Source organism: Bubalus kerabau, chromosome 16, assembly GCF_029407905.1.
Source record: "Bubalus kerabau isolate K-KA32 ecotype Philippines breed swamp buffalo chromosome 16, PCC_UOA_SB_1v2, whole genome shotgun sequence".
Lineage (NCBI taxonomy): Eukaryota > Metazoa > Chordata > Mammalia > Artiodactyla > Bovidae > Bubalus > Bubalus kerabau.
The window spans coordinates 19,768,939-19,791,622 of NC_073639.1; the positions used below are offsets into that span (position 1 = coordinate 19,768,939).

Consider the following 22,684-nt stretch of genomic DNA (forward strand, 5'->3'; position numbering starts at 1 on the left):
GTTTGATACAGACCAGTTCAATGTTGGAGGAGGCAATGGCACCCCACTCCAGTGGTGGGGAGCGCCACCCCTCATTTTCCAGGGGTGCCTGGAAAATCCCATGGATGGAGGAGCCTGGTAGGCTGCAGACCATGAGGTCGCTGAAAGGTTGTTGTTGAATCACGCAAAGACACCGGGATTCTTGGCCCCCGGAGGAGATGAATTCAATCCGGGGCCAGAGATGAGGCTTGACCGCTCAGAGCTTTTATGTAATAAAATTTTATTAAAGTATAAAGGAGATAGAGAAAGCTTCTGACATAGGCATCAGAAGGGGGCAGAAGAGTACCCCCCTGCTAGTCTTCTGCTGGATGTTATAGTCACTAGCAGTCTGTTAATGAAAGAAAGGAATGTCTTAAAATTCAGAATGGCACCAGGCCCCTCACCCATAAGATGCATTTTGGGATAATCTTGGCACCAAATGGTTTATCCTGGACCATAAAATGATTAACTTGAATCTTGAAGAAGGGCAGACCACCATACAAATAGTTTCATTTACATAGATTAGGGAAACAATATCTGAGTATAACATACTGGTTTGTCAAGCAGGTTCTGAGCCAAGAAGCTAACCGACTTGAAGACAGAGTTTGGGGTAAATGCATAGTACATTAGCATAGCTTAAGACAAACATTTCCATAAGAAAAAGGCATTGGTTAACTTCAGGTGAAACCAGGTGTCATTATGGCAACACAGTATTTTAAGAGAAACCTCCTTTTAAATTTGCATAGAGAAGGAAAAAAATCACGTTTGTTTCCTCCGGCCGCTTAAGAGAGATAAAAATGTCTGACACTTGCAGACTATTTCTTCCGTTTGGAGACCCCTGAGCGACTTCACTTTCACTTTTCACTTTCATGCATTGGAGAAGGAAATGGCAACCCGCTGCAATGTTCTTGCCTGGAGAATCCCAGGGACGGGGGAGCCTAGTGGGCTGCCATCTATGGGGTTGCACAGAGTCGGACACGACTGAAGCGACTTAGCAGCAGCACATCAGTTCAATGTATTTTTCAGAATTAATGGAAGAATAAGTGAATGGATGGATTTGCTGACTCAGCAGTTCGTCTTCCAACTCAAGTCACTGTTTTTGACAGAGATATTTTATTTTTATTCGTGTAAGACTGATTTTCCTGTGGTTTTATATTGGATGCCATTATCTCCCTTGGATACTTTCCTGACTGTTACAATGCCTGGTTTGATGGTGTGCAGCTGAAACCCAATTACCAATTTAAAATTAAAAGCTTTAGTAAATCAGTCATTTTTAATTTATTATTAAACAAAAGCTTTGTTTCATATTTCCATGGATTGGAATCTATAGCTTGATGTGACACATGTTAAAGTAAACTCAGCCATTCAGAATATGAGCTTCATTCTAACTTCAATTTGAAGATACTTGTGATAATAGTTCTTATAGTTGTATCTTAATTTATTTTTACTCCTAAATAGCAGGCTATTAAGTTAATCAACAAATGTTAATTAAGCATCGATAATGTGCAGCAATGTTATGAGTACTTGGGGGAAAACAAATGCAGTCAAAAAAAGAAAAATGGATTCTGACCTCAACAGCCATATCATCTAATTCAAGTAAATGGCCAGCACTCATAAAACAAGCAGAGATATTGAAAGATATTCTCAGATCGAAAGTAGTTATGTGACACATTAAAAATGTCAAAAGAATTCAGACAGAATTTATATGAAGGTTGAAGAGGATAAAAAATCATTTCTTCCTTCCTTGTTTCATTCATTAATTTTCATTCTTTTATTTATCTATAACCTGGTGAATACTAGGGGCTTCCCAAGTGGTGCTAGTGGTTAAGAACCCACCTGCCAATGCAAGAGACTGTGAGTTCGATCCCTGGGTCATAAAGATCCCCTGGAGGAGGGCATGGCAACTCTCTCCAGTATTATAGCCTGGAGAATCCCATAGACAGAGAAGCCTGGCCGGCTGCAGACCAGGGGGTCACAAAGAATCAGACACAACTGAAGCAACTTAGCACGCATGCATGATGAGTACTAGGACCTGAGAAGAAAAGAATTAATAAATAATAGTCATTTCCCTTATAGAGCCCACTGTGTATTAAAAAGAAAAGATGCATTCAGCAGAGAGAGAATAGCAGGAACAGTTCTTAGATATGTGGAACCTGAAAAGGTGAGAATTTGGATTGATGGAAGGTAAAGGAGAAGGCCCTCGAAGCATAAAAAGCAGCATGTGTCAAGTTAGAAACACTAGTTCCTCCAAGGTTTCCTTCATATCTTTGATATTCAGCACTCAGCAGGCAGGTAGCCTATGCCCAGAAAATATATGTTGAGCTAATTAGCAGCATGTTTCTAGGGCAGCGAGGAGACTGACCTGGATGAAGTTTTTCATTTTGAAAACTAAAGAGAAATGCGTAGAGTTAGGATCTTGGTTGACCCAACTACAAGCAAGTTGAGAGAAGAGAAAATACTTGCTGCAGTACTCAGCCTGCTTTTGATCAGAGGAGTGATGGCACAAGCGTGGTTATCAATGAAGATAAATGTGGCTCTTGTGTGTAGGCTTGATCATGTGAGAGCTAATCGATAGGCCTGGGGAAGATCCAAACCAGGGACTTTGGAGAGGTCACCTATTGGAGAAACAGTGACTGACCATCTGAATCACTTGTGTAACTAGGCACTGAATTTCAGGGTAAGGCCTGCAGTGTGGTGATTGGGAAACCGAGGTCAGGGATTATTGCATGACTAGGCGGATGAAATTAAGCAGGAGGATGAATAAGAAGCAAAGGTTGGGGGCATCTCAATTCTGATGGATGTCACATATCTGGATGATTTTAGTGGACATGATATGTATGTCGTGGACATGGTGTTTATATACATGTGTGTAGGTATGTGTGTAGTATGTAGCTTGGGCCATGAATGTGCCATTTTGTACCATAAAGTATTATATACGCAACACCAGGATTCAGAAAGGAGAGTTATCAAGCTATGGAATGAACAAAGATTTGCAGTGTGGAGGAACCAGGCTTGTAGAGCGCAGATTACTCTCAGTCAACTCAAGGATAGACTGAAGCTTCTTCGTAAAGATAAGATTGGTCTTGTTAATTTTCTAACTGATCTAGTTCTAATCAAAGTGCTCAGAAATTCATAGTGACCAGTGGCAAATTATGCATGGAGATAAAGATATAACAGGGTCCCCATATCAATTCTAGTTTAGCCTTTACATTCTTGCTGATCAGAAGTCATCCCTAGAAAAGTGAATCAGCTAAGGATTGCTGAATGAGGTTTTTTTTTTTTTTTTTTTAAGTTAACTGCTGATCCAAAGCAATCAGGATTTCTTCTGAGCTCATAAATGTGTGACATGCTGAGTAAGCACTGCATTCCCTACCCTCATGGTTCACTCTGCCAGGTGTAATAGCCCCCTGGCTACTCGCGTCTACATCCTTCAAATGTGTGCATCCATTGCCACTGTCTTTGACCTGCATGTTAGCTTAGGTCCTAACCCAGAAATAAATAAGAACCAAGATCAGAACCTGACTCAGAATGGAATAAATAGTATTGCTTGTTCCCCACTGACTTTTTCCCTCATTGCTGAGCAAAAGTTGATAGCCACTTCACCTTCTAGAAGTTGGGTTTTTCTGAAGGTGTTATTAAGGTCGAGGACACCATTAAGCTCCATTTAATAAAGGTTAGACTTTAACCCACCAATGTTCAGTTACTCTCTTCAGTAGTAGGCTAATGACTGCTATTGGAGCAGAAGAAGAAGGAAGGCCCAGCCATTTACTTTTCTGATAGGTTGTCGTTTGTGTGTGTGTGTGTGTGTGTGTGTGTGTGTGTTTCTAAACCTGTCATGTGGCTGAGGGGATAAACAAAATCTGGAGGCAGATCATATTTTTCTTGCCTGAAAATGGGGAGGTGGAAGGCAGGAAGCAAGGGGAACTCCAGCCAGTCTTCATGCTTCCACTGTCTTCTCCCTGCTAAGCAGGCGATCCTCTTCATGATTTTTCTTCATGAAGAAAGTGGAGTACGTCCCAGCCATACCAGCAGTCTAAACAAAAAGAATCCCCCACGTGGACTGGCCTCGTGAATAAAAAGTCACCAAAATGAGAATGGATTTTTGCTGGTTATTTTCCTCTGTGCATATGCTTTCTCAGAGACATGATGGAAAATGGCTTGTTCAGCTAGAAGAGAAATCAGATACTCGAGGTACATCTTCAAAAATGTTTCTTACTCATTGTTAGCATCCTAGCTCCAAAATAATTATCCTGCTGGTAATTAATAATATTTCTTAATTATCTTCTAAGAAGTGAATTATCACCTTCCCTCCCTATCGTCCACGCCTATTTCATATCCAGGGCCCACGAATGGATTTGGGGCCTTGTTACTAATGTTGTCCTCTGTTAATATTTGCCACTTATGTCCCTTGACCCGGACTGATTGGTCCTTTAGCCAAGCGATTGCTGCACCCCTAATTACATGGTAATGTTGATTTCAGACTTAGGGGTACGTGGCACCAGCCTGCCCTTTTTGTAGAATCGTCTCTCAGTTCAGAATTTGCCACTGGGCTCATTTTAAAGCCTCAGATAATGGAAACCTAATCTTAGGCTTGTGAGGTGACATGCCTGTGTCCCTGACCTTTCCTGAGCTCCCTCTCCCCGAAGCTTGCCCCCAAAGTTCTGGTGATTTCACGAAGAGGGATTCCTACTGGATACCAGAATTCTGTGGGAAATCATAAAGAATGAATCCAGTCTTTGGAATTAAATGGAATTTCTCGTCTACCTCTACCATTTTAATATTGAATGTTGTTCAGTATCTCTTACCAGAAGTTTCCTCATCTCTAAAATCTGAGTCAATGATATTATGTGGTGGTTTTTGCAGGTTAAGTCAGCTAATGTACATAGCAGTCCCCAATCTGCCTCTGGGTTGGAGTCCTCTCTCTTCCTCCCCATTTTGTCCCCTCTCTGCCTTTCTTCCAGACCTTCTGCGATATACTGAGGACACGTGTGTGCTTAGTCCCTCAGTCGTGTCCAGCTCTTTGCAACCCTTTGGACTATAGCCTACCAGGCTCCTCTGTCCATGGCATTTTTCAGACAAGAATACTGGAGTGGGTTGCCATTTCCTTCTCCTCTCAGATAACTCACAGTCTAGTATGAGAGACAGCAATGTAAATCAGTGACTTTAATCTACTTTGTCGACACAAGCAGTGTCCGGCAAAGCTCGGGGTTCTCTCACAACTGGCCTGGCAGGATCTGCTCTCCAAAAGATAAAGAACAGAATGAGTCTGCTCAGAGTCTGCTGCTGAATGTGCCTTCAACAGAGTATCTGATTGTGCATGGATCATGTATTAGTGTTACATAAGCAACTGCTCTATTTCTTACCCTCAAACGTTCTCCACCCATTTAAGTGTTTTAAGACTGTTTGCCACACACAACACAACCTTTTACTATATGATTCTTGATCTTAATCAATGAGCACACTTCAGTTTGTTCTTCGTGCCAGTGAAGATCTCTGTACTGGCTGCAAAGCTGACTTTTTTCTCACAGCAGAATTGTATAACCTGAGGCATCTATAAAGGAAGAAGAACAATGGCTAGGTGTAGAATGCAAAATCATCCTCTTACATACCCTTCTGTTCGTGCTCTTCAAAGATGTGAGTAAGAGCAGTTGATCCATCCTTTATATGCCTTTACATAAGAAAGAAAGCGTGCACTACTACTCATCTTTGATCAAAACATAAAATTTCTCTCATCATGAGTAACAGGAAGAGAGTTGAAAGCCTATCTCCTCTACAGAGCTAATCTAAAAATTAAGAGAAATTCTTTCCTCCTTTTTTCCTCAGTAACAGAGTTTGTCCACAGTATGAGCTGGAGAATTGCTTCATTTTTCAAATTATAGTCTGAAAAATAAGGTTGATGGTGGTGATTAAGGCATATTCAGAATAGGGACCATTTTGTTTGGTTATGGGCTTCCCTGGTAGCTGATAAAGCTACCTGGTAAAGTTCCCTGATAAAGAATCCACCTGCAATGCAGGAGACCCGGTTCAATTCCTGGGTCAGGAAGATCATCTGGGGAAGGGATAGGCTACCCAGTCCAGTATTTTTGGTCTTCCCTGGTGGCTCAGATGATAAAGAATCTGCCTGCAATGTGGGTGACCTGGGTTCTATCCCTGAGTTGGGAGGATCCCCTGGAGGAGGGAGGGCATGGCTTCCCACTCTAGTATTCTTACCTGGAGAATCCCATGGACAAAGGAGCCTGGCGAGCTGCAGTCCATGAGGTCACAAAGAGTCGGATATGACTGAGCGACTAAGCATAGCACAGCAGAGCACAGTTTGGTTATATGAACTGTAATATAAATTCCTCACCAAATCTCAGTGAGTGATGTCACAAACTCAGCTTGCTTACATTTGTCCAGCATTGCCTCCTGGAAGTGATGAGCTTTTTAGCTCTCAAGATTTCCACTTCATTTTTTCAGGTACTAGGCAGAAGATGATATAATTTATGGATTTATCAGCTTCCATTAAAAGCAAAATAAATGTGCTTTTAATTCTTGGGAGGAATGATCTGTGTTTAGAGAAAAAATTGCTATGATTATTTGTGATTAACAGCATATTTTATACTCATGATAGAGAGTTATGAAAAGCAAGTATGATTTATTTAGGAAAGCCAACAAGGGTAGGATGTGATTTTGCCAAATTGCAGTGAACTTACCAAGAACTTTTGTAGAAACCATGTCATTGGGTCATTGGACTCCCACTGGAAAATCATCTCATTTCTGAGCACCTAAAGAGTTTATTGAAATTTCAGCTTAGTGTTTCCAATGGTTCTTTTTTTTTTAATTTAATTTTTATTTTATATTGGGATAGAGTTGACTTACAGTGTTGTGTTAGTTCCAGTTATATAGCAGAGTGATTCAGTTATACATATATTCATTCTTTTCAGATTTTTTCCCCATGTAGGCTCTTGCAGAATACTGAGTAGAGTTCCCTGTGCTCTACAGTTGGTCCTTGTTGATAATTTGTTTTATGCATAGTGTGTATCTGTTCATCTGAAACTGTTCTGGTTGGCTTGGTGACTCCCACGGATATGCATTTTAATTCTCTAGGTCATTCTGTTAGGATGATCTGAAGACCACACTTTAGGAACTTCTAATTCTTAGAGTCGTCAAATTCATAGCAACAAAAATTACAGCGGTGGTTGCCAGGGTTGGGTGAATGGATGAATGGACAATTCATATTATAGGGTACAAAGTTTCAGCTTAGGAAGATGAAAAATTGCTGGAGCCGGATGGTGGGGATGGCTGCACACCAGTGTGAATGTATCAATGCTGAATGCCACTGAATGGTATGCTTAAAAATGGTTAAAATGCACCAGCCCCAATCATCCAGTATCATGAATTGAACTTGGACCGGCGAGTCGTTTCGTATATGATATTATACATGTTTCAATGCCATTCTCCCAAATTCATGTTGATGTATGGCAAAACCAATACAATATTGTAAAGTAAATGAATAAATAAAAAAATATATTTGACTATTTTATAGCTAAAATAAATGGTCAGCTTTGCGTTATGTCTATATTATCACAATAAAAAGAAAAATAAGAAATTTGAATGCAAGCGGCAGTCATTATTTTAAAATATTGGTGAGTCTTTGCTTTCATACTAATTATTGATAAATAAAATAGATATCTCCAGTGTAAAAGGTAATTTGCTCAATTAGGGATCCACGTTGTACGATAGTTCCTCATTGCTTTATGGCAGGGCGAAAACAATGACCTAAATAGAAAGATCATAGCGCTTGATTTATGCTTTATTAAGAGAAAATAGATTTCTTGTCTATGCATAATTTGGCCAAACGAATGGGGGGATTAGAGTCACTCAGTCTGCATGAGTGTTCCTCTTCCTGCTGTTCTCAAGTGGATTCATCTGATTTTGCCTCATCTTGGTTTTGCAATAAAGATCCATAGTGATACTCATGCTCTTTTCAGGACAGGGTGTGGGCCAATGTGGGGAAGAGCCTGAACTGCATTATTGCAATGGTGGATAAACTGATCGAAAGAGAGAGCGGTGGCGAGGGAAGCAGCGCCAGCAGCAAAGATGTAGAAAAGGACTCTTCTCCAGTGGACTCCATCATAACTCATCCAAAGGGTAAGGAATCATTTTTTTTTCCAATCATTGACTGAGTAAACAAAATGAGAAAGCCAAGATAAAATGAGATAGAAAAAAGAGGAGTCAATAGTGCTTTTGATGAAAGTGCTGATAGTGTCTTTTCCACTGCTCTGGCTGGGGTGACGGAAGGCTATTTATCAAATTGCATCTCGGTTGTGTTTTCAGAACTGCTTGCAACGCTCGTATTTTTTTTTTTAAACTACATAAAAACCCTCTTGAAAGGAGAGCAGTGTTTTCTTTTAAAGAGTCTGATATAGTTTAATCTACTTTTATACACATTCCTCCAAAATTTTATTAGGAAGAAAAACAAGCATCTGAAAACGCTTAGAAACTTGGAGGACTATCAGCATGCAGCATCTTACAAAGGCTTCTGAAAAGAAGGTGATATGGTAATATGCTGTTCACCTTATTCTGAGGGAGTGAATGTGTGAATTATTTCAAAAACATGAAGAAGTCTTAATTCCATATAAGAAGAATGTGTTTGTGCGTTATTCCAAAGACATATTTTCATGAAGCTTAAGTTTTCATAGATACATATAAGCGCATTCACTGATGCATACATAAGTCACAGTAGACACACACACATATATGTATGTATAGAGACAGAGATAGATACTTTCAAAGGTGTCTTATTACAAGGTTGACTAGCAAATATAGCTTCTTTTGTTAAAAATTTTTTATTAATTTGATTAATTTTGACAACAAAAACTAAGACAGATATCTGCACTTCTCTATTATAGAAAGACTTGCTCCTAGAGTTATTCCAGCCAGATTCTTGAGTGTTTGGAGATAAAACATGTTGCCCTACCCTCTTCTTCTAAAATCTGCTTTCCCTTTTCCTTAAGGAAAATGAGTATAAGAAAATATGGCTGCTTATCAAATTAAATTGTTTTCTCAATTTGTTTTGCTGATTTTTTTATTACTCACATTTTCATCAGGAGTTTAATTACAGGAAACATCAATCTTTCATCACCTGATTAACAGTAGAACCATTTCTAAATCACATTCATCAACAGTGACTTTCTAAAGTTTTCTTATTGTAGATGGTTCTCATCCTCCATATTACATTCACTTAGCTGGAAAGTTTATGCTGATTTTTTTTATGTTCTACTTGATTTAACTGTATATAGGGATTTTATTTTTTAATAATATCAATTTTATTAATGAAGCTGGTCCAGATTCATAACTTCACATGAATCAAAATGAAAGCCTGTCATAATTTATGTCAAAAAGAAAAAGTATACTTCAGTTTTCTTTAACTGAATATTTATTGACCATCAGCGATGAGCCAGGCACTGTGCTGTGCTCTGGAAAATGAGGTAAAGAAGCAGAATCCGTATTAGTGATTTGTTCTGTCCATTAAGTGTTCAGGGCACTTGGAGCAGAGTAAGATTAAGAGGTTAAGGGATACTGAATTTTGCCACATTTTTTGATGTTCCAGAAAACTGCTTATTGGAGAACAGAGTTCCAAAGTATTGGAAATTATGCATTTATTTGTATCTTATATTTTATCAGAAGATCGTATCTGTGCAATCAGTTTCCATTCAAAATGTAAAAATATTTGGTAGGTAAGTCATCTGTAAAATTAGATGAATCATTTTCATTTGAATGTAAAATATTCTTTGGATATAGCCTAAAAACCATGTAGAATTTGCTCCTAAAGTGAATTCATAACTAGATCAGTTTTATGGATGGTTGGAATCAAATTATAACACAGTGTCCTATAATTTATTTCATTATTTTTATTAATTTTTATTAATATCTTATTTTCCATGTTTATTTCATTCATTCTTTTTTGAGTTATGAATGTTTTTTAGGAGATAAGACACTGTTTAAATTTATAAAATTAAATACATACTTTGGTCTGAAAATTATTTAGTATTGGATAATTTATTATATAGTATTAGATAATGTAGTATTATCAAATAATTCTAAAGTTAAAGCTGTTAACATTTTATGTATTGGATGATTATGTATAGAATGCACAACAGAATGTTTTGGTAAAGATATTGGTTCACAAAAGGGATGATTAACAAATATAAATGTGATATATTACAAATGAATGTGTGCTCAAGTATACTTAAAATATATTAAATATGTGATGTATGTTATTGCATATTTAAGTGGGATTATTATCAGTTATTTAAGTAAAGTGTATTTTTATTAAATAATAAAAATAATACTTATTATTAATTTATTTTAATCTTCCTCTTAATTTAGGAAAAATGCACTTTTAGTTTCTACCCTGAACTTTGTCACATTAAACAATGCAGCAGAGAAATTAATAATGGCTTTCTGAACTATGAAGCAAACAAGCTAAAGTTGCAGTTTGCATATACTAACCCCTTAACTATTTCAGAAAAAAATATTTGAGATCAGTTCAGTTCAGTCGCTCAGTTGTATCTGGCTCTTTGCCACCCCATGAACTGCAGCATGCCAGGCTTCCCTGTCCATCACCAACTCCCGGAGTCCACCAAACTCATGTCTATTGAGTCCGTGATGCCATCTAACCGTCTCATCCTCTGTCGTCCCCTTCTCCTCCTGCCCTCAATCTTTCCCAGCATCAGGGTTGTTTCAAATGAGTCAGCTCTTTGCATCAGGTGGCCAAAGTGTTGGAGTTTAAGCTTCAACATCAGTCCTTCCAATGAACACCCAGGACTGATCTCCTTTAGGATGGACTGGTTGGATCTCCCTGCAGTCCAAGGGACGCTCAAGAGTCTCCTCCAACACCACAGTTCAAAAGCATCAATTCTTTGTCGCTCAGCTTTCTGTATAGTCCAACTCTCACATCCATACATGACTACTAAAAAAACCATTGCCTTGACTAGACAGACCTTTGTTGGCAAAGTAATGTCTCTGCTTTTGAATACGCTGTCTAGGTTGGTCATAACTTTCCTTCCAAGGAGTAAGTGTCTTTTAATTTCATGGCTGCAATCATGCCTGCAGTGATTTTGGAGCCCCCAAAAATAGTCAGCCACTGTTTCCACTGTTTCCCCAACTATTTCCCATGAAGTGAAGGGACCAGATGCCATGATCCACTTTCACTTTTCACTTTTCAAAGGAATAGCATCAAGTACAGTATAATATGAGACTTCCCCGATGGCTCAGAGGGTAAAGCATCTGTCTGCAACGCAGGAGACCCAGGTTTGATCCCTGGGTTGGGAAGATCTCCTGGAGAAGGAAATGGCAACCCACTCCAGTACTCTTGCCTAGAAAATCCCATGGACAGAGGAGCCTGGTATGCTACTGTCCACGGGGTCACAAAGAGTCGGACACGACTGAGTGGCTTCACTTTCACAGTGTATCACAGGACTGCCTCCCTACTTTTACATACTATTCTATTAATGATATTTAAGTTTTATAAACTATTCCCTTGCAGCTCAGCTGGTAAAGAATCCACCTGCAATGCAGGAGACCTAGGTTCAATCCCTGGGTTGGGAAAGTCCCCTGGAGAAGGGAAAGGCTAACCACTCCAGTATTCTGGCCTAGAGAGATCTCTGGACTGTACAGTCCATGGAGTCACAAAGAGTTGAACATGATTGAGCAACTTTCACTTTCACTAATAACTCCATTGAAATCCATAAGCCTTGCTAAATTGGACCTATCCCTCAGGCTTCTCAAAATTCAAGTAATATTTAAGCATCACTATGCACTGGACATTTTGAAATATTAGGGGCACAAGAAGATTAAGACCCCGTCTGTCTCAATTCTACCGAAGAGATTGATATCTAAACCCATGACTGTAATATAATACACTTTTGAGTACATGCTGAAAAATACCTGTTACTTTCATCCATCATGCCTCCTGCCCTACTAAGGTTTGTTTTATTCACATGTTATAAACATTTCCTATCTACTCACAGAAGCAACAGATTAAAATGATGAGAAAGCAGAGATAAATATAGATCCTTGAGGCACATTACAAAAAAGAATTGCATGCATTGAAATACACTAGTTAATCACTACTCTGGGAACATGTGTTCATCCAGCTATATGTTGATCCATTTATGTTATTGGATGGCCTTATGTCTCTGTCTTTCACAAGGGTATCATGAAGTGCCCTGTGAACGGCCAAATACCCTATGTCACTGAATACTTTTTTCCCCCTCATCTACCCAGCTCTAAGTTCTGCCAAAAAGAATATGAAGTTCCCCTGATGTAGTTTTTCCTAATGAGCTCAGTTTGCCTTCAAGTCATCACTTTTTCTTCATACAAAGGTGGTAAACATCAGGCACATCTCAGACTTAGTTCACTTACTAGTGGTTAGATTCATGTCCTTTCCCAAGTCATAGTTTTCCTTTAACTTTCAGACACACTCCTTGTGGGACCTGAGAATTCACTTTTCCTCCCACATCTTCTACTATATTTCTGGCTGCCTTCAGTTAACAAAATTGTCTGATAACTACCAAGAACTTATTTTATTTCAATAATTTATTACCATTTATAATTCATAGCTTGCTAATGCCAAAGATAAGTCATCTGAAAAAGGCACTCCATCCTCCAAATAGGGACAAATCCAAGGCTTTTTGTTTGTTTGTTTTAAGCAAATCTCCCATGTTGTATCTTATATCTTTGGTCGGCCACAGTAACTATCTTCCTAAAATACTGGAAATAATTAATGACTAGAACAATTAATCAGTTGACACTGCTATATCTAAAATAGTTCATGGCATTAAGCCTTATGGAAGAGACACACCAAATATATGTTAGTTGAAAAACAAAGAGGAAGATCCCTTCATTCATTCAATAGATATTATTTCAACATCTATCCTATACCAGGCACTGTATCTAGAAACACATTTAGTCACTGCCCTGTTCTTGACATCTGGTGGATAAACAGTTGTATTTGAAAGAAGAACACAGAGATTTTCCAAAGACAGCTTCTGCAAGATAAAGAACATAGAAGAAGAAGTATACATTTGGGAGTCATCAGCAGATAGATAGATGAAACTGGAGAAAATGAAAAGAGAAAGAATAAGAAAAGATGAGCAAAATCTATCTTGCTGAGCCTTGGGGCATAGAAACTGCCTTCAACTGAGGAGTTGGAAGCACCAAGGGATGAAGATCAAATGCAACTTGGATACTAAACAAAGGTATCCAAAGAGAGGAAATAATCACCTTAATAGTTAAAACTAACTGCACTCACACTTATATGACATATACTTTGCTAAACTTTCCATCCATCCCTCCCTTCAATCTCGCAACAAACTTACAGGGGATATTGTTTTTATTCCCATTTTATAGATGAGAAAGTTGAGCACTGCTTCTAAGATCACAGAGCTGGTAGATAACTGAGCAAGGATTCACATCCAGGCGAGTGATTCCTGATTGAATTTGTTGAAAAGAATTGGGTATGCAGAATAACTGGTGAAAAGGAATGCTTACTTTTTTACCTTTAATACTTTTTTTTAATTGGAGGATGATTACTTTACAATGTTGTATTGGTTTCTGACGTACAATATGAATCAGCCATAAGTATAAAATTTTAAGAGCAGTTTTGCATGTAAGTTTACTTTCCTTTATGTTTGCCATTAATATTTGATTAATGGTTTTCCAGGTGGTCATAGCTAATGCTTCACTTGTTGCTTATGTTTCTCCCTATCTTACAAGGCCCTAAACTCCCAGACTCCCACGTGTCTCTTCATGGTGCTCGGCCATCTTCTTTATCTCATCCTGCTTCATCCTTTCTTATCCAGTCATACTGGACTCTTGAGATCTCATCTTATGCTTTTCAGTGCTGGACTTTCAAAGGATTGCCCATCTCTACCATCCACAGGCTCAAACTTTTTATCCTCTGAGGCGTCTTTTCTGATCTTTCAGGCCACAGCTGGCATTACAAGCATGGGAGCAGGGCAAGTGCACAGATTCCTCTCAGCAGGGCCCTGTGCCATGGGTTTAAGCTCTGTGGTCATCACGCCCTTTTAATAATGTTAGCTGTGTTGTTGTGAATAAAGTCCAGTAGTGTGGAGAAGGCTGTGTCTGGGACATGGAGACTTACTTCATCTCCAGTTCTGCCCCCCTGGTTCTCCAGTGCCTGCCCAGCTTCCCCATTCTTATCCCAGCCCAATGACCATCTCCCATTCCCACCCATACCTACCAAGGAGCTGGGGTGCAAGTGCTGGAGAAGCAGACTCAGCCTAGGTGCCTTTGAAGATCTGCACACAGGCTATCACCATGCCCAAAGAAGTATGACACAAAAGAGTAAATAGAAATCACCATGACAGGCCAGAGAGATACTACTGAGGAAGAAAGAATAAAGCTTGCTTACTGCTTTTTAAGCAGAAATCTCACAATTTTATATTTTAATTGAATTCTGTGAATTATAGAATCATGCTTTCTACAAGGATTGCAGGTACATAGTCCCACAGACATCATGCGTGATAATGATCAAGTTCACCCGAGTGAGCCAGCTGAAACTGATGGACACTGGAACAAACTAGGAAGAATATATCCCTTCAAAAGAGGGCTACCACTCCAGCTCCAGCCAATCATTCACATATGGAAACATGGATCTAAAGTTACCATATCTTCTGATTTTTCAAGTGAATCTTTTTTTTTTTGATGCATATATCTTTTATTAGATAAAAATCTATGATCAATAATCCACGATTCTTTTTTTTTTTTCTTTTCTCAACTGGTTTATTTTACTTAGCATAATGTCCTTATAATCCATGTTGTAGCATGTGACAGGATTCCCTCCCTCCTGTCCTTTTTTTTTTTTTAATTTTATTTTATTTTTAAACTTTACATAATTGTATTAGTTTTGCCAAATATCAAAATGAATCCGCCACAGGTATACATGTGTTCCCCATCCTGAACCCTCCTCCCTCCTCCCTCCCCATACCATCCCTCTGGGTCGTCCCAGTGCACCAGCCCCAAGCATCCAATATCGTGCATCGAACCTGGACTGGCAACTCATTTCATACATGATATTTTACATGTTTCAATGCCATTCTCCCAAATCTTCCCACCCTCTCCCTCTCCCACAGAGTCCATAAGACTGTTCTATACATCAGCGTCTCTTTTGCTGTCTTGTACACAGGGTTATTGTTACCATCTTTCTTTCTTTTTTTTTTTTTTTTAATTTTATTTTATTTTTAAACTTTACATAACTGTATTAGTTTTGCCAAATATCAAAATGAATCCACCACAGGTATACATGTGTTCCCCATCCTGAACCCTCCTCCCTCCTCCCTCCCCATTCCATCCCTCTGGGTCGTCCTAGTGCACCAGCCCCAAGCATCCAGTATCGTGCATCGAACCTGGACTGGCAACTCATTTCATACATGATATTTTGCATGTTTCAATGCCATTCTCCCAAATCTTCCCACCCTCTCCCTCTCCCACAGAGTCCATAAGACTGTTCTATACATCAGTGTCTGTTTTGCTGTCTCGTACACAGGGTTATTGTTACCATCTTTCTAAATTCCATATATATGCGTTAGTATACTGTATTGGTGTTTTTCTTTCTGGCTTACTTCACTCTGTATAATAGGCTCCAGTTTCATCCACCTCATTAGAACTGATTCAAATGTATTCTTTTTAATGGCTGAATAATACTCCATTGTGTATATGTACCACAGCTTTCTTATCCATTCATCTGCTGATGGACATCCAGGTTGCTTCCATGTCCTGGCTATTATAAACAGTGCTGCGATGAACATTGGGGTACACGTGTCTCTTTCCCTTCTGGTTTCCTCAGTGTGTATGCCCATGCGTTAGTATACTGTATTGGTGTTTTTATTTCTGGCTTACTTCACTCTGTAATTTTTGTATAAAATATCCCAATTTTTAAAAATTGATAATAGGTGTTTTTAAAAAATCATTATAATGGGAGGAAGGCCAAATAAAATACATTTGAGGGTCAAATGAAGCTGTTCCTGGGCCTCTGGTTTGCAGCCTCTGTATTTCTGATTTATTGGAAACACTATTTTAAATGTTATCTCCCCTACTAGACTTGGCTCTATGAGAGAATATGCCAAGTATTTTTTTTTTTTCTCTGAATCTCCAGAGCCTAACATAATTCAGAGGCCAACACTGTGGAGTAAAGGCTGAATCACCCTGATCTGCACTGCTACTAGACAAGAAATGCTTAGTTTTCTCAATATTTCGAAGTGACTATCTTCAATGTATGTGCATATCTATGCAAGCTGCTGCTGGGCTGTGTTCAGTTGCGTCTGACTCTTTGCAACCCCATGGACTGTAGCCTGCCAGGCCCCTCTGTTCATGCGATTTCCCAGGCAAGAATACTGCAGTGGGTTGCCATTTCCTACTATAGTATTTATGCATACATGCCTGAAAATCATCATATCCTCAGAACTTGCACTTAACATAAGAATTATTTCAGTGGTTTTATAATGTGTAACAAGTCTATTTTACTTTGTAAAGTATAAATATACAAGTGCAAAGCATCATTTTCATCAACAGGTTTATATATTAATACTCCTGGATTCAATGATTTCTGCACATGAATATTTAGAATTTCATTGAGAAGAAAAAAATCAATGAATGAGGGGCTTTAAAACTCAGGCCAGCAAGCAAAACAACTTGTAAAATACACTTACAAATTTTAAAAATATTTGGTAAAAATAAAAAAGATAACATATTATAAACTTAGAATTCCAATTATAATGGTACGTTTTGAACATTCAGTTTTCTCATAAAACTAATCTTATTTCCCTTAAAAATTGTGCAGTGACTTATGATGTAACGAAATAACACTTGACTCAGAACCAAGATATTGTACTTGCCAAGTCCACAATTTATTTATTTGGCTACATGACCTTTGGCAGGTCACTTAAATTCTCTGGGCTTCACTTTCTTTGTTGGTAAAATAAAGATCATCTGCAATTTTTAAAGATCTCTCCCAGTTCTGAAGTTCTATGATAATAAGATGTCACATTATTTATGAATTTTTTTTCTTTCTTTTCAATCATTCAGCATATTTTGGCTGAGCATCTACTCCATGTCAGGCACTATTCTAGACACCAGGATATAGTAATGAACAAAATGGACAAAACACGTGACCTCCTGAATTTTATATTCTTTTCATGTCTCTCAACATAAAAAATACCATAAGAAAGAAAGACATTGCCTAATGTGTTAAAAGTGACGTTCTGTGGAAAAATACAGAGCGAAGTAAAAGGGTTTCAGAATATTGTTGACATTTAATAGAGCAAGCTTCCTTGAAAAGTTGATGTTTGAACAAAGACACAAGGAGGAAGGGAATGAGCCGTATGGATACCTAGGGTAAGGATATATTGAGTATTGAAAACAGCTAATGCTAAAGCCTTGAGGCATACGTGTGCTTTCCACATCAGACAACAGCAAAGAAGCTCATTTGGTTTGAATATGAAAAGTGATGGGGAGAGAGTAGAAGATGAGTTTAAATAATTTAAAGCCTTTGTATTGACTTTGACTATTACTCTGAGAAAATCCAGAAGCAGTTGAAGGGTTTTCAGCAGAGGACCAACCTGATTTGACAGATTTTAACACCCAGGCTGTTATGTTCAGACTAGACTACAGATAAGGATAGAACCAGGTATAGACCAGTTAGAAAGCTAATATAATTCTCTAATTGAGACATGATGGTAGTAGCCTGGACTAAGAAAAGTAGCCTGGACATGATGAAAAGTAGCTGGGTTCTGTACTTTGAAAGTGGTGCCAACAGAGTTTTCTGATGGTTTGGATGGGAAAATGAGAGAAGGGAGAAGTCAGGAATGAGCTGAAGGATGGGGTGGCTGTGGACTAGCTGGCAAGGACTCTGGAAAGAGCAAGTTTTGTAGTCAGGAATAGGGACATGTTCTCTTCGAATATCTTAAGTTTACCATGGAAATATCAAGTATGCAGTTAGATATAAAAATCTGAAATTCAGGAGAGAGGGTTAGATAAATGGTCTAAAATTGGGAATTGCTAGCAGGCAATGGCACCCCACTCCAGTACTCTTGCCTGGAAAATCCCATGGACGGAGGAGCCTGGTGGGCTGCAGTCCATGGGGTCACTAGAGTCAGACACGACTGAGCGACTTCACTTTCACTTTTCACTTTCATGCATTGGAGAAGAAAATGGCAACCCATTCCAGTGTTCTTGCCTGGAGAATCCCAGGGATGGGGAAGCCTGGTGGGCTGCCATCTATGGGGTCGCACAGAGACGGACACGACTAAAGCGATGCAGCAGCAGCAGCAGCAGGTAATTTAAAGCCATGAAACTGAATAATGTCAGCAAAAAAAAAAAAAAATTGAGTTTTCAGAGAAAAAAGAAATGACCTACAGATCACAAATGGGGACAACCTGATGTTAACAAGCAGAGGAGCTGACATCAAAGTTGGATAAGGAGTGACCAGTGACTTAGGAGGTTAACAAGTATGACATCCTGAAATCTAGGGTTAGAAGGTATTCAACAAAGGAAGGACCCATCTGCCCAGTGCTGCTGGTAGGTAAGGGAAATGACGACTGAGAAGCAACTTTGGATTTTGCAGCATGGAAGACATTGATGATGCTGATGAGAGTAGCTGTACTAGAATACAAAGGGATTAAAGACTCAGTAGAGAAGGTTAAGAGGAAAAGAAGAAAAGGAACTGGAGACAGCATTTATGAACAACCCTCAAAGGACTTTCAGCATGAAAGGAAGCAGAGAAATAGGGTAGAATCTATAGAGGAAGTAGGGTCAAGAGAGGATTATTTTTTAAAGATGGGATGATAGCCATGTGTCCTAATGGGAACAATCCAGTAACAAAGAAATATTGATGATGTCGGAGGCAGGGGAGGGAACTGTTTGAGTGATACCCTCAGTAGTGAGAGTAGGGATGATCTGGTGTATATAGATAGAGGAGCTGGTCTTAGCTAGAGAACAAATAGTTCATCCTCAGAAATAGGAGAGAAGACAGGCATAGAGAACAAACATGAAAACCAAGGAGGAAAGGCAGGGGTGGGATGAATTGGGATTAACACACACACACACATATATATATATATATATATATATATATATATATTATATATTCAGTTCAGTTCAGTCACTCAGTAGTGTCCGACCAACTCTTTGCGACCCCATGAACCACAGCACACCAGACCTCCCTGTCCATCACCAACTCCCAGAGTCCACCCAAACCCATGTCCATTGAGTCTGTGATGCCATCCAGCCATCTCATCCTCTGTCATCCCCTTCTCCTCCTGCCCTCAATCTTTCCCAGCATCAGGGTCTTTTCAAATGAGTCAACTCTTCGCATCAGGTGGCCGAAAGTATTGGAGTTTCAGCTTCAACATCAGTCCTTCCAATGAACACCCAGGACTGATCTCCTTTAGGATGGACTGGTTAGATCTCCTTGCAGTCCAAGGGACTCTCAAGAGTCTTCTCCAGCACCACAGTTCAAAAGCATCAATTCTTTGGCGCTCAGCTTTCTTCACAGTCCAACTCTCACATCCATACATGACCACTGGAAAAACCATAGCCTTGACTAGACAGACCTTTGTTGGCAAAGTAATGTCTCTGCTTTTGAATATGCTGTCTAGGTTGGTCATAACTTTCCTTCCAAGAAGTAAGCTTCTTTTAATTTCATGGCTGCAATCACCATCTGCAGTGATTTTGGAGCCCAGAAAAATAAAGTCAGCCACCGTTTCCCCATCTATTTCCCATGAAGTGATGGGACCAGATGCCATGATCTTAGTTTTCTGAATGTTGAGCTTTAGGCCAACTTTTTCACTCCCCTCTTTCACTTTCATCAAGAGGCTCTTTAGTTCTTCACTTTCTGCCATAAGGGTGGTATCATCTGCATATTTGAGGTTATTGATATTTCTCCCGGCAGTCTTGATTCCAGCTTGTACTTCTTCCAGCCCAGCGTTTCTCAAGATGTACTCTGCATAGAAGTTAAATAAGCAGGGTGACAATATACAGCCTTGACGAACTCCTTTTCCTATTTGGAACCAGTCTGTTGTTCCATGTCCAGTTCTAACTGTTGCTTCCTGACCTGCATAGAGGTTTCTCAAGAGGCAGGTCAGGTGGTCTGGTATTCCCATCTCTTTCAGAATTTTCCACAGTTTATTGTGATCCACACAGTCAAAGGCTTTGGCATAGTCAATAAAGCAGAAATAGATGTTTTTCTGGAACTCTCTTGCTTTCTCAATGATCCAACAGATGTTGGCAATTTGATCTCTGGTTCCTCTGCCTTTTCTAAAACCAGCTTGAGCATCTGGAAGTTCACGGTTCACATATTGCTGAAGCCTGGCTTGGACAATTATATTATATATATATTATTGATACTGTGTATAAAGCAGATAACTCTCTAGCTCAGAGAACTCTTACTCAGTGCTCTGTGGTGACCTAAATGTGAAGGAAATCCAAAAAAGAGGGGATATATGCAAATAGCACTTCACTTTGCTGTTCAGCAGAAACTAATGTTATGTTGTAAAGCAACTATACCCCAATAAAAAATAATTTACAAAAAAAGAGAGAAGGAAGAGCATGAGAAACGTGGATGAATGGACAGACATCAGATCATATGTCAAAGTGACTTAATGCTTGTTCCCATCTTTTCAAAAATAGTAGCCAACAATTTGGGGTTGCATCATATGTGCCAAAATTATTTTGAAGATGCTGCCTTTATCATTTCACCCTTGCAACCCTCATAGGAGTGTTTCTACGCATTTAGCGGATACAGAGGCAGACAGTTGGTGTTGCATGTACTTTCATGCCAAGTCCAGTGACTGGGCCTGAATTCAGATCCTGGTGGTCCAAGTTGAGCACCTTGTTCCCTGAATCACGATTCTGCACTGCTTCTATTCTTTCCAGGAGAAAGCATCGCTAATCTTAAATCTGTACAGATAAAGTGTTTGCAATCACCCTTTGCACAAAATGTTAAGTTTTATCAGATACAAATTAGCAATATTATGAGATACCTTCATGAAAATCAATCCCTTCGGTATCTCTTAAACATTTACTTTGGAATTGTACCTTATGCAGAAACAGTTACCATGTATTCATAATCACTTTTCACTTTCATGCATTGGAGAAGGAAATGGCAACCCGCTCCAGTGTTCTTGCCTGGAGAATCCCAGGGATGGGGGAGCCTGGTGGGCTGCCGTCTGTGGGGTCGCACAGAGTCGGACATGACTGAAGCGACTTAGCAGCAGTAGCAGCAGCATAATCACAATTGAAAAAATATTTCACATTCTCATGTATCTGATGATACTCATACCCACAGAGAATTTGGGATAGACCAAAAGAAGAAAAAAAAAAAGATTCATATCTCCCCTGTGGGAAATGTGAGGCATATAAATATAGAATAGGATGGGAAATAGTATTGTTTTTTATTATGGTTTGTTACTTGCCTACCTTAGTCGCTCAGTCATATCTGAGTCTTTGTGATCCTTTGGACTGTAGCCCACCAGGCTCCTCTGTCTGGGGAATTCTCCAGGCAAGAATACTGGAGTGGGTTGCCATTTCCTTCTGCAGGAGATCTTCCTGACCCAGGAATTGAACCCATGTCTCCTGGATTCTTTACCTGCTGAGCCACTGGGGAAGCAAGCCCCTCTTGCCTACTTATTCAGCACTTATAAGTTGAATCTATTTACTTTAGACTTTGTTGGATTTGTAGAGATAATTTTCTAAGGGTGCAATGTATTCTACTGGCCTTGAACTTAACTAGGAAACTACTCACTCACCTAGTGCCCTTCAGGATAGAAATGCATTTCATTTTCTGTTCTCTGCTGCTGCTAAGTCGCTTCAGTCGTGTCTGACTCTGTGCGACCCCATAGATGGAAGCCCACCAGACTCCCCCGTCCCTGGGATTCTCCAGGCAAGAACATTGGTGTGGCTTGCCATTTCCTTCTCCAATGCATGAAAGTGAAAAGTGAAGGTGAAGTCACTCAGTCGTGTCCGACCCTCAGCGACCCCATGGACTGCAGCCTTCCAGGCTCCTCCGTCCATGGGATTTTTCCAGGCAAGAGTACTGGAGTGGTGTGCCATTGTTCTAATCAAGCTTTTATCAACTCACTCTCCACCACCCCTCTCTTCTCAATCATAGATAGTGGACAAAATTTAAATGACAAGAACTCTCTGTTGTAGATGTATTGGTGATTTTGAGTTGCTTGTTGGCTCATAACCTATGAACTTACTCTTCAGTTTCAGCATGTTTGTAGATCAGAGTCCTGAGATTATAGTTTTGAGGAGTCAAAAGGCAAAATAAGCCCAAGGAATGTGAACATGTGACTCTTCCTGTTCCAGCATAAGCCCTGATTCCATTTTTTTTTTTTTTTTTTTTTTTTTTTGCTTCCACCTATACAGAGCTTGTTTGACTAATGGGTTTAGTTCCTGGAAACTGTCTTAGCAGAATTTACTTCAAGCTTTCAACTTTGTGCTCTGAAATGAGAAGTTTAACCAAGGTAGCAGTTGATGCATTTCCTTTGCTGTTTGGCTAAGAGCAAGACTGGAAAGTTTTATGACATTGTTCTCAGACTGGCAGGATTTAAACAAACAAGGTTTCCTTGACGTGAGAAAAGGTTGCTTTGTTCTTCCCGTG

General features: G+C 39.4%; 1 protein-coding gene across 9 annotated transcripts in view; it reads left to right on the forward strand.

The window, feature by feature from the left end:
* Window positions 1–22,684, forward strand: part of INPP4B (inositol polyphosphate-4-phosphatase type II B) — an 855,034-nt gene that overhangs the window by 726,878 nt on the left and 105,472 nt on the right. For all 9 annotated transcript variants that reach the window (XM_055550389.1, XM_055550387.1, XM_055550386.1 and 6 more), the window contains one exon: window positions 7,989–8,148. In XM_055550389.1, coding sequence (XP_055406364.1) covers window positions 7,989–8,148 — 160 coding nt within the window. The remainder of the gene's footprint in view (window positions 1–7,988; window positions 8,149–22,684) is intronic.